This window comes from Haplochromis burtoni, unplaced genomic scaffold (assembly GCF_018398535.1).
Source record: "Haplochromis burtoni strain Fernald_Lab_line unplaced genomic scaffold, NCSU_Asbu1 Contig_90, whole genome shotgun sequence".
NCBI classification, from domain to species: Eukaryota; Metazoa; Chordata; class Actinopteri; order Cichliformes; family Cichlidae; genus Haplochromis; species Haplochromis burtoni.
In genome coordinates, this window is record NW_024582451.1 from 1068522 (window position 1) to 1086138 (window position 17617).

The 17617-nt window shown below is 40.8% G+C and overlaps 1 protein-coding gene across 8 annotated transcripts in view; it reads left to right on the plus strand.

The window, feature by feature from the left end:
- Window positions 1–175: 175 nt before the first annotated feature.
- Window positions 176–17617, plus strand: part of rprd2a (regulation of nuclear pre-mRNA domain containing 2a) — an 18980-nt gene continuing 1538 nt past the window's right edge. The window contains exons 1-12 of one of the 8 annotated variants that reach the window (XR_006054601.1): window positions 176–666; window positions 7429–7558; window positions 7719–7870; window positions 8203–8255; window positions 8405–8531; window positions 8633–8808; window positions 9083–9425; window positions 10852–11055; window positions 11508–11690; window positions 11785–13791; window positions 16118–16266; window positions 16411–16454. Coding sequence is in view for 1 of the 8 variants with exons in the window: in XM_014335264.2 (XP_014190750.1) it covers window positions 492–666; window positions 7429–7558; window positions 7719–7870; window positions 8203–8255; window positions 8405–8531; window positions 8633–8808; window positions 9083–9425; window positions 10852–11055; window positions 11508–11690; window positions 11785–13484 (3243 nt within the window). In the remaining 7 variants the exon portion in view is untranslated. Of the gene's footprint in view, window positions 667–7428; window positions 7559–7718; window positions 7871–8202; window positions 8256–8404; window positions 8532–8632; window positions 8809–9082; window positions 9426–10851; window positions 11056–11507; window positions 11691–11784; window positions 14466–16117; window positions 16627–17617 lie in introns of those variants that run through there. The other 7 variants (XR_006054603.1, XR_006054598.1, XR_006054600.1 and 4 more) reach the window with 7 other exon arrangements.

Below are 17617 nucleotides of genomic sequence, written 5' to 3' on the forward strand. Positions count from 1 at the left end.
GCAAAACATGTAGAAATGAGAGGTGACTCAAGACTTTTGCACAGCACTGTATTAGTTTTTAAATATTAAAACAGAATTAAAACTCCTCTGCCACAACAAACAGTAAACAGTGCACTTGCTCTACCAATAACGCGCAGCTGGTGTCGCTAACAAAAAACAAAGAAGGAGAGAAAAGTCACCTTCCGTGACACTGGGTGGCGCCATAACCGAGCAGTGTTTGCGGAAGTGTTCTTCATCACCCCACCAACAACGAGTAAACAGATCCACAGGATGCCGCGAGGCGCTGAGTTTTAGTCCTTCAATGTGAAACGATATGACTGTTTAGCCGCGATAAGGAAGCTCACCGTGAATAATTTGTACACACACAAGGATTGGGACACGGGTTAGCAAACGGAGCAGGCTGAGAGGCTTCTGAGTGCAAAGATGCCTGTGCTGCGTTAAGCTAGCATGCTAAGCTAAGTGCTAGCCTTCACCAGCAAACTCGTCCGGACATGGCAGCGGGAGCCGGAGCCGCTACCAGCGGCTCTCTGGAGTCCACTTTGGACAGAAAGTTACAAAATGTGACCAACACCATGGACTCGATTCAAGGACTGTCAGCGTGGTGCATCGACAACAAGAAGTACCACAGTGTGATTGTGCGACACTGGATCAAGTGCTTGAAGAAATGTAAGTAGCCCTACTGCCTGCACCTTTGAACTCGTTTGAGCTCAACGATCGCAATGGTTGCAATGAGATGTTTGTGCTTATACATATTTTAAATATAGTTTTTATTCCTGCTGTTTGACGAATCATACCTTTATCCGGGCGCGTTAAGGTCTTTGTCCTATTTGCCTTAGGTTGAAATGCCGGGAAACGGTGCAGTTTAAAACTGGCGCTCCTTTGACAGCAGGGACATTCAAGCTGTCATCCATGTGCACACTATAGCCTGCGTTTACCCGCGTAGTCTACAAATAGTTTATAAACTAATGTGCAGAGTAGTGAACCTGTCAAATTTACAGTTCTGACAGTGCTACAAGAGGTCAGCCTGTGCCAGCTTTACAGGCTACAACGGGAAATTCAAGATTTAACAGCCTACCAGATCACTACATGTTATGAGACTGGAAAGACAGTTTTGTTACCAAACTGTATGACTGAGCTATTTGTAGTCAGCTCATGGGGAACAGTGACGTTTTGGATGGGGCGGGACACCAATGTCCATCCATAATATATAGACCAGCGATGTCATACTCTTTTTTTACATCGAGAGCCAAATACGGCTTAGTTTGATTGTAATTGGGACAGATAAATGAAACCCTCCTTTCTGTCAATGTAAACAAATTTAAATAAACATTAAATAATGAGATATCTTAATATATTAAAAAGTGCAATTTCAACAGTTCATCTAATTTGGTCTACACGTTAAGAAATGTTGCTCTAGTAAACCTGCCAGTATGATTCTTTGTGCTTACATTGTAAGAAATTAATATGTAAAATTACAGCAAAAGTTCTGGTAACTCATTGCCCAGACTGTCCGATAATTACAAAACAGGAAGTTTTTCTTAATTCGCAGTAAACTTTCTGTTTCTCTTTCTTTTTCTTACCTTGGACCGGGTGTATAAACAAACAAACAGAATTTTCTTTTGTTGATAGTGAAAAAAACAGGAATTTCTGTGTCATTTAATTTTTTGTCCTTTACATATTACACTGTTGTAGTATGAATGGCCGAGGAGAAGGTCTGCCGAGGAGAAGGTCTGTCTCAGTAGGAAATGCTGTGGGTCGTATTGGAGTCCTTGGCAGGTCAAATTTGTCCCCCGGTGCCTTTTGCTTGAAAACCCTGATGTAGACAAAATATATTCTGTTACCGTAAACCTGCGCTGGGCAGTTAATTTATCCATGGGGCCACAATTGGGGTCTTTTTGATTTTTTGGGGTCTAAAAATCTACTTTCACCAGAAGCAGTTTATAAAGAAATAAAAAGTAACAATAAGCAGAATGAGTTCAGTGTACAGGTGCGGCCTTCCACAGCAGTTTTAGTTCCTCGTGTGGCCCGCTGGAGTAAACTAATGTTACCGAGTACACAAACTCACTTTAAGTATTGTAGTTGTCACCGACACTTCGATTATTTACATGTTTGTTTGGAAATTTGTCAAACTGCACCAGGTTCTCGGTGGGGGGCTCTATTATTTATTTTATAATAAATCAGTCAGTACTTTGTGTTATTGCCAAGGTATTAGGAGATGCTTTTGCAGCCTTGATCACACATTTAGCTTTCTAGTAACTGTAATTAAGACACAGCTCCCACCAACCAGTCTTACACTAAGAAGACAAATCTTATATCTTAAATCTTAATCCTTGCTAGGACCAATCCTTTTGCCTTATACATGTTTTCACTTGGGTAGTGTCATCGCTATGTATCAAATGTTCCCCTGTACAATCCATGCTTCAGGCAGCATCTGCTTAAGTGGAGCTCCTAACGGTTGAATCTACATTTTCAAGCCTTCACTGTGAGATTATATCAACAAAAGTACAATGTGCGTATTTTATTTGTGTAATTGGATTATGTTTGTGATTTAGATTCAGCTCACATTTTATGAATAATCAGTGCAGAAGTAGTTTAAACAGGTTCACAAACTTTTTCTTACAGACGTGAGAATAGTGGTCTGTTTCTGATTCTCTGCAGAGCAGGTGAATAAATCTCATGCACAGCCCTTGAATAGTTTTCGAGTAATTTATTTTGACTTGCAGCTTAAGGATCATTCATATTGTTGGAATTGTCCAGTAATTTAAGACAAAGGCCATTGCTATTGAGACCTTTATACCTACTGTTCATTAATTTGTACTCTAGTGAGGTTTTAGCATTTGCTTTCAATTTAAAGTTCATCACTGTCTTTTGCTGATGAAGACAGCAAGGTACGTTCAGCGTGGAGCCTTATTAACAGCAGAGTTGTGGTTCTCTCTCTGTGATTGCAGTATAGTGTTATCCTCTTTTAGACATTGTCTCCATTTTGTCATTAAAGATATGACTGTTTCATTATATCTGACACCTGAGTTTTCCATTTATGCAGTTTAAAGCCTGTTAGGGATTTTTCAGAGGCTTAGTGGTGTACCGTGAAGACAGATGTTTTAAACATCTGAATAACACTTAATAAATACATTTAAAAACATAGCATTTAAATGTATTAACTGGAAGCTACCAAAGCTTTCTGGATGAACTTGAGAACGAAAATAAGAAAGAAATTGTTAAATGTGCGGATTAATATATCAGATTTGTTACAGTAATTTGATTATTAATTTAATAGAAAGTATATCAAGCTTTTTGGCATTGCTGGATCTCCTTTTTCTGTTTTGTACTGTTGTAAACTAAATCTAACCTTGTGTTCATCAGATAAAACAAGTGGACATTTTTGTCTCTATAGTGTCATATCTGGGGGGGGGGGGTTGTGTTTTGTTTTTTCTTTTTTTTACTATTTTGGAAAAGTCCTGAACCAGTGATGCCAAACTCATTTTACATTGACCATCACATACAGCCCGCTTTGTTCTTAGGTGGGTTGGTGGAGTGAAACTTTAACTACACGTTTATTCCCTGAGATATCTTAATATTAGATAAATAATGCAATTTCAACAGCATATCGTTTTTTTCCTACATGATAAATGTAGGAAAACACAAGCACCAGAAAACATTCTGGTAGCTCACTTTCCAGACTCTCCTGTGTTTATAAAACAAAGTGTTTGTTAATTGATGAAGATTTTGTTTCCTTTTTAATAGAAATGTCAATATTAGACAGTGAGACAGGAACTTCTGTTTCTGTCATTTAACAGACAGTGTCTTTCTATTGCGGGGGCTTCCTCTGGTTTTGTATATATTCCTATTGCTTGTTATGCATTTCTGTTGTCTTACTATTTATATTTTAGTCCTGCACAGTTGGTATGGAGCACCCATGTACACGTGCAATGACAATAAAAGACTAAACTAATTGTTTATCTATTACTTAACTACTTTGGCGTGGTATTAATGGCTGCGGGACATCTTTATCAGCAGAAAAAGCTGTCAAACATGTGAAAATATAGTTAAAAGGTCAAAAACATATGCCCTTTGTTGTATTTTCCAAAGCTGGGGGTCAGATTAGGTCAGATTGGCACCTTTGTCAGGCTGATTCAGGCCCCCGAGCCTTATGTTTGCCACCTCTGTCCTAAACAAAACAACAGGGGTGCCCATATGGAAAAGAAATAGAAAAAACTTATAAAAGACTTGCATAAGATGTGGCCTACTTCATATAGTAAATCATATAAGGCTTATATGATTTACTCATGAAAGTGGCCACTTTCTCATTACTTTCATATATTGTTTTAGTAAGTATCCAAAACATACAAGTTTCATTTATATAATTTTTCAAGGGATCTTATATGTGTTTTCACTCTTGTATGCTTTTCATGCAAATTTCACACAAGACAGATACAAACTTTATAAGATTTATATATATCTTTTCCATATGGGTGGGGTCGAACTTACTTAATACTACTACTGCACTAAGGTATTTTTAATATACCTACATCTTACTAACTGCACCCTAATTGTAAGTAGTATTAAGTCAGTGCACCAGATTGGCTGGAGATAAGCTGGAAAACATTAACATTGTCCAACAGAAATGTCTTGATTTAAAAAAAAAATAAAAAAATAAGATCCCAGATCTTATGTTTAAACAAAAATAGTAAAACCACAGATCACTGTACAGAGTTAGGGACAGTAATTAAAAACCAGTTCCAGTGAAGAATCCATACCAAAATTTCCGGTTTGTCAAAGTTGTATCAGTTCCTCTTCCTGATAAGAGGAATATTTTTTCTTTCACTTTGCAGAGCAATGGTGTCAAGCATGGCAGTGGAGCTTCTGCACACCCACTTTCAAGCATTTCTCAGGCTCAAAGACAATGAAGTCTTTCTTACACATAAGCTGAGGAAAAAAACGTGTAAAATCAGATTGTAGATGCCCTTCATCTCTTAGAGCACATAAAAGACGTGTTCTCACTAATGAAATGCTGTATTCGGTTTAGGCTGCCCAAGAACAGGAGGGATCTTAAACGTAAAAACGTTTTAAAACAGTCGTGTTGATGTTGAAAAACACACAAACATGGATCAGGTCAGTAAAAGAATCAATAATGAATCTGACCTATAAGCAGAATCGATAATGGCTTTGGAATCAATGAAGTTGTATCAATATCCATCACCAGATGGGGTTCACTGACCTTTTGGTGACGTCTTTTGCAGTAATTTCTTCAGCTTCTGCTGGCTTTGTGTGTGTGTGTGTTGTCTAGGGCAAAGTCTTCATTGCGTTTTCTTCCTTCTTCTTCTTTTTTTTATTTTTCCTGTTTTTCTCTGTTGTGTTCTGATTAGTCTCTAATTTTTTTAATTCTTGGGTGTTAAGATTCCCCCCTTTTCCTTTTTTTTCGTTTTCTTGGGTTCTTTTTTTCATACAATGCAATTGTGTGGTGGTGTGTAGTGGTTTTTTTTTATTCACAGCTCGTTCTTCTTTTTCGATTACATTTTTTCCAAAGTCAACACAGTAATTTACACTGTGTGTGTGTGTGTGTGTGACACGTGTGTGTGTGTGTGTGTGTGTGTGTGTGTTCCGGTGTCGTGTGTGTGTGTGTGTGTGTGTGTGTGTGTGTCGTGTGTGTGTGTGTGTGTGTAGTGTGTGGTGTGTGTGTGTGTGTGTGTGATGTGTGTGTGTGTGTGTGTGTGTGTGTGTACACGTGTGTGTGTGTGTGAGAGAGACAGAAAGAGAATAAAAATGTAAAATACACTACTGTTTGGAAAGCTTGATTCAACTGGAGACGTTCTTCATTGGGTGAGGTGGTGGTGGTTAGCAGTGCTGCCCGTCAGCAAGAGGTCCTGCGTTCAAATCCATCATCTTGTTACGTCTTTCTGTTTAGAGTTTGCATGCTCTTCTGTTGTCTGCGTGGGTCCTCTCTGGATACTCTGACCTCCTCCTAAAAAAACATGCAGTTAGTGGGTTTTGTGAGTTGTAGTGAGGTGTGTTTGAATAGTTCTGTCTCTGTGTGTTAGGCCTGCAGCGAGGTGGACTCGTGTCCAGGATGTATCCCGCCTCTTGACCTATGGCAGCTAGGATAGGCTCCTTTTGATAATGCCTGCACTGCTGTGCATGTGTTGCACATGCGTCGAACGGGCCGCTTTGTAATTTAATATACAAGAGGCTGACTAGTCAGTCACTAGTCTAAAAATTTAGAAAATCAGCTGATTCCAGATCACTGTATCTCTAGTTAAAACATAGACTGTATGTAAAAGATGACTAGCCACTGTGATGTCACCGATTTTGAAGCCTCGAGCTGATTGTTTCCACCTTTTAATGAAGGTATTCATAGATGGCTGTCTTTGGCTCTCGCTTGCCTGTTTCGCTGTTAATCTTGGTCGCAGTGATTTTACAGTTACCTGAAACGGTGTTTGCCTTTGGAGAATTTAGAGTGATCTCTGAGCATATTACAATTTTGTTCTTCTAACGTGATCACACTCGCGGATCTCAGTGCTGCAGGAGAAATTTCAAAGTAAACTGTTTTGTAGTGTTTGGGGTTTGTGTTTAGGGTTCAAACCCTCAGCGTAATAAGGAAAACAACAGCCTTTTGCTTTTCTACTCGTGATGAGTAAGAAGCGTGGCTTTCATCTGTCATCTAGACAATTAGAGAATTAATAGACACTTGATTATTTAAAGCAAAATTCTTTACTTACAGAGAATTGAAATTAGTTGCATTGCAGACTTATTTTGCATCTGGATGTTGGTTATTTTATCAAGCACTGATTAAACTATTGCCCAGGAGATATTATGAGCTGATATCATATCATAAATATAAAAAAACTGCAAATAAAAATGACACATGGTGTGTATAAACCATAAAACAGGCATTTTTAAAACTCCTTGTTTAGGTCATAAAATGTGAACAAAGATTGTGTAAATGATTTCACGTCATGTTTAACAGTTAGCTGTTGATTAAATATTCTTGGTAGCTGTTGACTGCATGCTATCTTTTCTGTGTTGTTTATGAATCTGATTTATCACTTCAGACTTAATCACACATGTCTATAATGGATTTTTGTCATTTATTTAGTTTAACTGGGCATTAAGTGAAAATGTTGACCTTTTTATAAAGTACAAAAATTATAAATTGATAATAAATTAAGCAGTATGTTGGACCACTACTGATTTTGACCTATATTTAATAAAATAGGTGAAAGAGAGCTGAGCTGCTTCTCCGGCTCAACAGGTTTCAAGTCAGATTTTTTCATATGCACATTTAAAAATGGGACACATGCTGTGCAGCAACAAAAAACAGTAAAAACGATGAAAGATTTAAGGGAATGAACAGCCGCAGATAAAAGCACCATAATTAGAAGCAGTCTGGTTCAAACAAGCTAACATCAGCGCCTCTGTTTCCTCCAACAGCTGACGCCTCACATAGGCTCAACCTGCTATACCTCGCCAATGACGTCATCCAGAACTGTAAAAGGAAAAATGCCATCGTTTACCGAACGGCATTCGCCGAGGTGCTTCTAGACGCCTTCCAGCTGGTTAAGTAAGTGCTTTGTAGTAAGTGCTCCACTGGTGCAATGTTTCTTTCTGCTGCTCTCTACCTTTCAGTGTTTCTTGTCCATCATTCCTCTCATTTGTTTCATTTGGACTCACATAAATCCAGCAGCCATCATTATAGTTTTTATCATCTCCCCTCTCTGTAGCTGTGAAGGTGACTCCAAGGTGATAAAATCAGCAGAGAGGATACTGTCCATCTGGGAGGAGAGAGGTGTGTATTCGGGGACTCTCATTGCCGACCTTAAGAACGCCCTGATCAAAGAGGAGTCCCCTTCTGTCACTCCTGTGGAGCAAAAAAGTAAGTTTGCTTATTATTTTTATAATTTTTAATTTTATTAGACGCGCCATCTTAACATGAAACTTGTCGTTACCAGTCGTGGCACCTTGTACAGTTAATTGTATTTTAATTGCAGTTACAGTTTTGGCTGTCAGTGATTATGAAAACACAATTTATTTAATTTTTAATTTAATTGGCTTTAAGACAAGTTTCTTATTTATTAGGTTTAATACGTCCAGAGTTTAGGAATAATTCCGTTAAATAATGTTGCATTTCATTCTGTTGTGTAGATTTCTGGGTGTTTGTAGTTAATTTTGCTGTTTGAGTTTATGGGCTTTTTATTTATTTTAAAGCTCCAGCCGAGTCTAAAGCTGATCTACGATCCAAGGTCGTTGCTGAATTTGTGGTAAGTGTGATGTTAGAGTTTAAAGCTCCTCACTAAACTCCAGCTGTGCCGTTTTACAAGCACGGTTGTTATCGTCTTGTCTTTGACTCAAACACTGTGATCAGACTTTGTTGCGCTTATGATATGACTGACTGCTCCCTCTGCTTTAGCCGCAGGCACTCATAGACCAGCTGGCCAAGTACAAGAGATCTGTGGAGGAGGTCGACCTCAGAGAGAAACAGCTGGCAGCTATGAGGGTTGACATCTTCAGTTCTGATGCCCTCAAGAAACTCAAAGGTATTTTATTCTTTTTGCTGCTATACAGTCTAACCTGGAGCAATAGGAAGGATGGGTTATGACTTTGACGATTTCCTCACATTACTGCTTGGTTCTTGCAGATAAGGCAGGAGGAAAGAAGTTCTCCAAGGACTTTGAGGAAGGAAGCGCACAGCTACAGGAGTTCGTGAAGTTCTTTGATAAACAAAACAAAATCCTACCTCAACTCATGGAGGCACTCACCAACGCAGATATCTTCTATGAGATGCAGTACAAGGAAGTGAAGATTGTAGCTAACGTAAGTGAAAGATGTTTATTTTGAATTTGTATTTTTTTTGTTGTTGTTGTTGTTCTAAAGCATGAAGAAATTCAGTTACCTGTAGGTTTATTACCCAGCTTGTGTTGGGCATTTTGGTACATTATGTTTTAGACTCGTATGTTGCTAGCTGTAGATAAACCTTATGCCTCTCTATCTTGCTGTTTGAATTTGCGTGAAGTCTGTATTAAAACTGGCTAATAGACTTAACTTTTACATTTTCATGTATTTAAACTCCGTTGCTTCTCCTCTCAAGGCCTACCAAACATTTGCTAACCGGGTGTCCCACCTCAAGCGTAAGCTGGACACCTTGAAGTCCACTTTGCCCGACCTGGACGAGTCACCCATCCCCTCTCCCTCGGCAGACGCTCCATCTCCAACAGGCTCAGAGTCTCCTTTCCACGGTCTGGAAATGACCCACCCCGATCCAGACCTCGATGGTTCTGCAATGGACGATGATGCAGAGCCCCCAGCCCCGAGCCCTCTGTCCTCCCCTGGGGGGTCTCCCAGAGACACAGAGGCTCTCGGTGAGAATGACAATCGCGAGGTGGAGGACATGGAGCTGTCTGAGGACGAAATGGAGAGTGGGGGCATCATAGGTAAGGAGGGGGTAATGTTTTGGGATTTCAAGCCTCTGCAATGCTTTTTAAGTGCTGTGTGGTTTTTATATTGGTCTTCAGTACTTTACTAAAAAGAATGAAATGACAAACACAGGAGAGATGGGCAAGCACCGTAATGACACAAAAGTTCTCAAGCATTGCATGATAATCATTGTTTCAACTTTTGCAGTAGCATCTTTTGAACCTGCTGTCGGTAGTAGTTAATACAGATGTTGCATGGTGTCATCTAACTAGTTCAAATGTTCCTAGTTTTAATTTTAAAAGCAGTCTTTTTACATATTTCGTTTGTTTTGAGATAAGCTGGCTTGTTAAAGTTTTTCCTGGAGGAAAAAAAGGGCCTTTTGGATTTGACTGCGTTCGAAATAAGAAAGGTGATGAGTCTGTGTTACCTTATTTGACAGATGTTTGACAGTTTTCTTCTCATTTCTGACCATTTAATGAAGACAAAATGTCTGTTATACACAATCTGATGAGACTCCATGGAAGAAACAGCATCTGCGCAGTAGCCGATGTGCACATTCTTAAATTGAGCTGCATGTTAAAATAGGAATATTCTTCCTCAATGTAGTTTGAGTTCTAGCGTGTGCCCAGCCCACCGTCATCACATATCACAGAGTATGCATTTACTTAGATGGATGCATTGTGATCACAGGTGAAACCATCGCCTGCTGTGGACATCTGGTAAAGCTCTGCGTCAAAGATAAATCAGGCTTTACAAATCACACCTGTTATTTAGAGGAATTCATTAATCCTGAAGCATCCAAGCGGTTTTAGTGGCTACGCTGACCAAATGGAGTCATTTCAAAACTGGAGCCAGATGTGGCAGAGTTGAAGTTTTCGTTGGGAGTGACTAGGGTTAGAAATTGGTACGTCAGAGAGAGACAGCTCAGGTCGAGGAAATTGGAGACAAAGTTAGAGAAGCAAGGCTAAGGATGCTGAATATGGAATAGCACAGAGGAGGTTCATGGATGTAGTGAATGAGGACATGGAGAAAGTCGGGAGGACAGTATAAGCTGGTAGGGATAGGATGGTATAGAAGTAAATAATTAGCTTTGGTTACCGCTAAAGAGAAAATGTTCTAATGTAATTATCCATCTTGAGCTAACTTTGAGCATCAGGTCTCTGCAAAAGCAAATCTCAGTACCCTACATCTCTAGGAAACATTTTTAATATTAAAACACTTGTGAATATACAGCTAGAGTCATAAATATATTTTCTGTTCTCTTTTTTGCACCACATTCCTTCCTGCAACCATTATTTGAGTAACTTTTGAGAAATTTGCCCTGGAAATCAGGTGACAGCGACAAAATTAGTCACAAAAACCAAATGTAGAGGAACTGCACTTAGCTGCACCATTACATTGGCCCTCACTCACTGTTATCGCTGCCATATTTTCTTTCCTCAGTTGAAGAGCGGACAGAACCCGTTCTCCACTCAGAGGTGCCCACACCGATGCCTGCAAAAAGCGTGCCATTAGTAGCGACAGAGCAGCCCACCGTCGCACAGATCGCACCTCCCATTGCCGCTCCAGCGGCCGCTCTGGAAAGTGTGGACATGAATAAAATTGGCTCCATCCTCAACAGCTTAAGCTCAGTCGTGAAGAACACAGGTGAGTAGCGAGGGCCTTTTTGTGACATGCACATAGATGATTTCTTTCAATTCTTTCAAAATAAAATAAAATCTTCCACGTGCCGTCATTAAGCATGTCTCGACTTCTGCTATGGAAAAACCAACTGGGTTTGCAATGTGTTTGGAGCGTTAATATCTTTGCAGTGTCATTAATTTTTAATGTAGAGATAAACAAAAAGATCCTGAGAGCATATGTGAGTATGTACTTAAGCTGCATATGTTTTCAGTGCCTTTAGATTGCATAGATTTAACAGAGTATTTAAGTTAATCCGGTAGGTTTGTCAAATGTCAAAGTTAGTTTGTTTTAAATATACCTCATAATGCATAAATCTATGAATGAACATTTGGCCTTCACAGATCTGTTAACTGTCTAATAAAAAGTTAGTATATGGTGGGTTACTCTGTGAGTGAGTGTAGCTTTGTTTTTTGCAGCGCCGTTAGTGGAGACTCCTCCTGCAGCTGCCCCCGCTGTCTCCTCAGTTAAGAGCACGCCTGCTCTTCCTGTGGCAGCACAGGACCCCAGTTCACTGGTTAGTATCCTCTCCAAGGTAGAAGTGAGTCCTGCAGACCTCCTCAGTGCTCTGTCCAAAGTCCAGGGTCAAAGCAGCCTTGAAGGTGAGAGTCAACCTTTACTTAAAGTATTCAAAGAAATGTTGATTTATAGCAGCACCCTTGCTTATCTTTCTTCTATCTTCCTTGTGCCCCTTAGGCATCACCTCTGTTGTGGGCAGCTCAGCTGACTCCTCCAGTACAGGCAAGATTACTGCCTCTCCTTCATCCACAGTTTCATCAGCGGGACCCTCTCAGAGCTTGCCTCACTCCTTTGGCACATCTGTGCTTCCCCTATCCAAATCTACTGCAAGGCAGAGCTCAAGCACCCAAGCATCCCCCCAGAATTCCAACCCTGCCTCTGCCCTGGTTCAGGCTCTTCATAGAGACATGGATTTGACAACAGATCCTGAACCACCCTCTACAAGTTTAGAGTCTAAAATACACAGCTTCTTGAAGGGAAACCCTGCTTTTAGTTCATTTGACTTGGTTTTTTCAACAAACCCAGCTCTCGGAAGCAATAATCATAGTCCGGTTACTTGCACAGACACCCAGGATGGGACACCTGTGCGGGACGAGGGGGGAGGCACGCCTACTCAAGATGAGATTATGGACAAGCCAATGGTGGTTCCATTTGCTCCCAAGTTAAGTCAGTCATCTGTTGAATCTGCAATAATGGCTCCTGTTGCATATCAGAATAGCACACAGCCGAACCCCAACAATCCTCAACAGCCTGCTCACCTGCAGCCAGGTGTCGCTCAGAATGGGCAGATCTACCAGGCGTACCGGTTTGGCAAACAGGAGATCTCTGAACATGGGATTACTGCCCCGGTTGGACATTACCAGCAGATTTCTGCACAGACAGGAGGGCCAGTGCCTGGAGAAAGAGCCCCAGGCAGTGCCGGTAACACACAGACTGCTGACAGCTTTCATGGGCCTAGTGAAAGGAGTTGGTACGGTGACACTTACCCAGAGGGGAGCTCTCAGCAGCCCAGCGGCTATAATATGCCTGGAGGGGCTCAAGAAAACAAGACATCCGGACTTTATCCATACCAAGCTGAGCAAACTCGTGAACCTCAAGAGCTGCTCTCCCAGCAGGGGGGCACCCCATTGCATGGTTTCTTTAAAAGCAATCTTCCTCCTGTCCCAAGGTTACCTCCCCCTCCTCGCGGTTTTGAGGTTTCCGTTTCATCGGCCAGCAATTCGATCATTCCTCCGGAGCAGCAGCCGATTCCCGGCACAGACTCTGGGGACGTGCTCGGGGCCAGAACTGAGAGTGTCATCAGTGGGATGGTGGTCCATGATCATCAACACAAATCCCTGTATCATCCTGATGAACATCTGTATGACACTGACCAGCATCGGCCACATCACCCTGAGGATTTACATCACCAGTCAGATGACCGGCATTACCAGGGGGACCTCGAGCGGCACCACGATGAACTCCTCCAGCACGAGCCCCCTTATTTCCAAGACAATCCTTATCACGGCCCAGATGACCCGTATTACAGACCAGGCAGCCCTCCACACCACTATCCCCGAGTTCGAGGCCGCCTCACTCCTCCACTCTCAAACTCAGAGGAGCCTTACTACGCCCACGACTACCCACATCACAGCCCCCCTGCGCCGCACTACCCTCCTAGGAGACCACCGCCTCATCACGAAATCTGTCATCCCGGTCTACGACCTCCGCATCGACCTCCTCACCCTGCACATCACCCACACCCCAGAGGACCTCCTCACCCCCCATTTCCTCGATTTCAAGGTCCTGACCTGAGGTTTAGAGGCAAACGTCCAGGTCTAAGACCAGGAGGCCCAATGTTCCCCCCTAAGAGACCCTTTATGCCCCCACGGTACTGACTGAGCATGTAGCCCTGAGACTGCTCACAGTCAAAAGTCTTGGAGGTCATAAAAGCCTCTTAAAAACTGAAATGGAGACTGCAGGTGGATGAATGTGCAGTTGGGCTGGGGTGGGCACGATGTGGCAAAGCTGAGCTGAAGAAGAATTAATTCAGCAGCTTCCAGAAGAAAAAACTTTAAATGCAGAAGGAAAAAAGGGTGTGTGGAAGACTGAGGAGAGCCAACACCAAGAGACATAAAGAACACGGTGCCTCTGAGAGGGTTGCTGAGCTGAAGAGCGAAGACAGAAGATTAAAGAAGATAAGAGGTGGATATATATACATATATATATATATAAAATTCACTTTTTGTATCATTTCCTCCAATATGAAGCACTACGTTAAATGTAAGCGTGTCAGAGTGCGTGCATGGTACGTGTGTGTGCATGCAGTCCAGTCTAAACCAACTAGACACAAATAGTTCCACACCTTTTTTGAAAGACAGTTATTTTTGCTAAGACGGTGAGAAAAGAGTGTAGTTGGTGCAGTGTTTCTGCTCTTATTTAGTTTTTCAGTGAGCAGTTTTGACTGCTTCAGTCCCGTATCAGCAGGATCCCATTAGCGTTTGAAAAATCGTTAATTTCAACTTGTCTTTGGGTATGACAAACAGAGTGTATGCTATGGAATTTGTTTCTTCTACAGTGCACATTAGCATATTTGGCGGAATTATTTCTCATTGTTCCAGCTCCAAATGTTCTGTGTTTTGTCTTTTTGTTTTTTGTGAAGCATTGCTTTCCCCACCTATGCGCAAAATCCCTTCGGCAATAATTTTTACGTCCCGTTTAGGAAGGCGACACAAGTCTAGTGAAAGGGGGGGGGGGGGATTTTTTTTCCAGCCTCCAACACCGACACAGAAGAAGTGCATTTCTGGAAGGAGGATGAAGACAGTCGGCTTCACTTTCGTTTATTTGTACTGACCAATAAAAATCTGAGTTTGAAAAAAGTGTCGTTTATTTATTTATTCTTTTTTTTTTTTTTTATCATCTCTGATCCCTGACCTGTTGCATCACTGCCTTTACTTCTGCATCACATTTAAAAGCACCTAAGCCAGGACCTCTAATTATTCACACAGAAATTATAACGCCACTGGCCCCATTACTCATGAACACAACTGCAGGTAACACTAAAGAGTGTTGTGGGGTTTCTTTTTTTTCTTTTTTCTTTTTTAAGCTATGGTTCATAATTTAAGGATTAAATCTATAATACTGTTTGGGAAATACGTTTAAAATACGTTGCTGCATCAGACCAGATAAAAGTGATATTAGAAGAAAAAGCTCAGTTTACTACATTTATAGGGATAGACATTTCTAAAGAAAAACATGATAAGTCAGATTTTTGCTCTGAGTTACTTTTTTATTACATAAGTTTTTTGGTATTTAAGATAAATACGGTTAAAGAAGTAGTGTCCACACTGATTGTGTGTACCTCTGTGTGCATAGGTTACTTAGTTTAATCGAATCACATTTGCTTTGCTTTGTTGGGCAGATGCCCGAAAGGTTGCCTAGTAACAAGAATAACTTTGCAAAAGATTCGTTTGGCTGAGATCCAAAATAAAGTAGCGGCGGTTTTACGCGTAACTTGGATCCTTAAAGCAGTTAAAGGTCTGGTAGGTGTCTCCATGTGAGGCTGCCGTGCAGGGAGCATTAATGCAGTCAGTTTGGCTTAATTTGAAACGAACACGTTTTCAGTAAGGGTCTCTTGACTCCGCAAATATTCTCTTTAATTGAAGAGGTCCAGATCGATTTGGTGCCAAACACACACACACAGCCTCAGCGTGAGAATCACTCTAAAAGACAAAAGTGGTGATCAGTTGGATTGATTAGGCAGTTATAATCAAGTACCGAAAGACCCACTTCCCTTAATTCATTTGCAGTTTCTTAGTGCGGTCATTAAATTATTGCATTAAATCAAGTATGAGAAGTTAAAAAAGACATTATTCTTGGGACTGTTATTTCTAAGTGCGTAAGCGGCAAATAATACAGCATAATTTTTTCCTTTTAAAAGTGTCGATGTGAATGGGCTCCTAACTCTGATAAATCCGTGCAGTTAAACCTGCCCTTAATTTAGGTCTACTTTAATTAGCACGGAGGTCGTTTAGGGAAATGAGTTTCGATTTTAGCAATAAATCGTTCCCTTCGCGCACACAAACACGAAAACAAAAAAAGCGGTGTTAGATGAAAACAATTGGAGGGAACAAATAGAAAACGAGTGCTCCCATTCGACATCTTTATTGGTCAGAAGTTAGTTTTTAATCTGCGGAGTTTACTTGGAAATTAAACATAGTCACAGGTGAGCCGGCCGTCGCCAGATGTCAGCACATCTTCCCAGAGTCACTTTGTTAGAGAGGGGAGGGGTAGCCTATAGCATGAAAAATTCAATAAATAACTAAATTATTCAGCATTTATCAGCCTTCATATCGGGGACGTGCGTAAATGTGTCAGGTCACCTTAGTGTACGCATTTTTCTTTGTGTTTACATAAAGGAAGAAGTGAGTGAACGTTACCTACACACACGCACCTCCTTCCCCCTGAATTTTTTTGAACTCATTCCCCGTTTCTCATCCCCTCCCCTCCTCGCTCCTGTTTTCATCCTCAGGGATCCAGAGCCACACTTTGATGTGTCTGATGTGATGGAAACCTTTCCCCCACATGTTAACTGATGAAGATGGTGGCGGCTCCTCTCTTTGAATCCTGCACCGCTCGCAGTGATGGCTCTTCACGGCCTGTTATGAACGCTGTGCACCGGTAAGGCTTTCAGTTTAATAGCTACATCAGAAACTAAGTGCCACCAGCAGGAAATCAAAACAATCAATACAGAGTGGGGGGAAAATAAAATGTTGAAAATGGTTCTATTTGTTCTCCGACCCTGTGTGTGTGTGTGTGTGTGAGTGAGGAAACACAGGAAACGAGGACCGCTGGACATAGAGGACCATGTGAGTACAACCAGGATTATTAATAACCTTATGAATAATTACAGCTATTTTATTGCCTTCTCTTTACATTGCTTTAAACAAATCTGTGCTTTTCATGCTTCCAACCTGTACAGATACCCATTAAATGCATGTTTTTGTGGAATAAATGATCATTGTGCAAATGAAAACAAAACACAGCGTCGTTGTCTGATCATTTCCTTACAGTATTTAACAAACGAGCATCTCCAAGCTCAGTTTAAGAAAGTTGCCCTTCAATTTAAAAATGTCTCAATTTTAACCAGACTTTGAAATTTTGTTGTAAGAGACAAAATTCAAAGAGAGTGTCTCTTATGACCTTTAATGAACAGTGAGTTTAAGACCCATTTCTGGAGCATTTAAATCTTCCGGGAAACATTTGTGTAATTAAGTTACAGTCATTGTGGGAGTCCATTACACCTGCACTAAAGGACAATTTTGATTGGATCAATTAGTATTTCCATTTCAGATTGCTTTCACTTTCCAGCTGACCCCTCCTTTGTATTTGTTGGTGAAACCTTTGTACCATAGCATTCATATAACAGCTCTGCTTTTCTAATAAAATGTACAAAAGACATAAACATCTTTATTTCTGTTACATTTTTTTCAAAAATCTCTTTATAGTCAAACATTTTTATCTTCTTAAAACAGTGTTTTTTAATGGGTTTTGTTTATTTAATCCAGTAACATCTAATTCAGAACATCAGTTTTGGCAACCGCCCTCATCACTGACCCTGTGCTATAAGAATATTTGGGTTTTTGGCTTTTGAAAATGGTTATATTTACTTAATACAGTTAAGTATATAATTTCCTTAAAAAACAGGGTGGGGTTCTTGCACCTTAACCCTGTGGCACCTCAGACAGCAGAGGGTTAAATGATAGTCATGTATTTCAAACTAACCTTTATTTACCTAGTATTTATACTTAGTTATAAATATTCGGTACACCTTGCTAGTACTCGGTTAGACTCACTTTTCCCTTAAGAACTATCTTAATTCTTTATGGCAAGGTGCTGGAAACATTCCTCAGAAATAGCTGACATGTTGGCACCCAGTGTGGTTCAGTGTGCTGTGTGTTCAGAGATGCTGTTCTGCACACCTTGGGTGTGATGTGTGGTTATTTGAGTTACTGTTGCCTTCTTATCGACC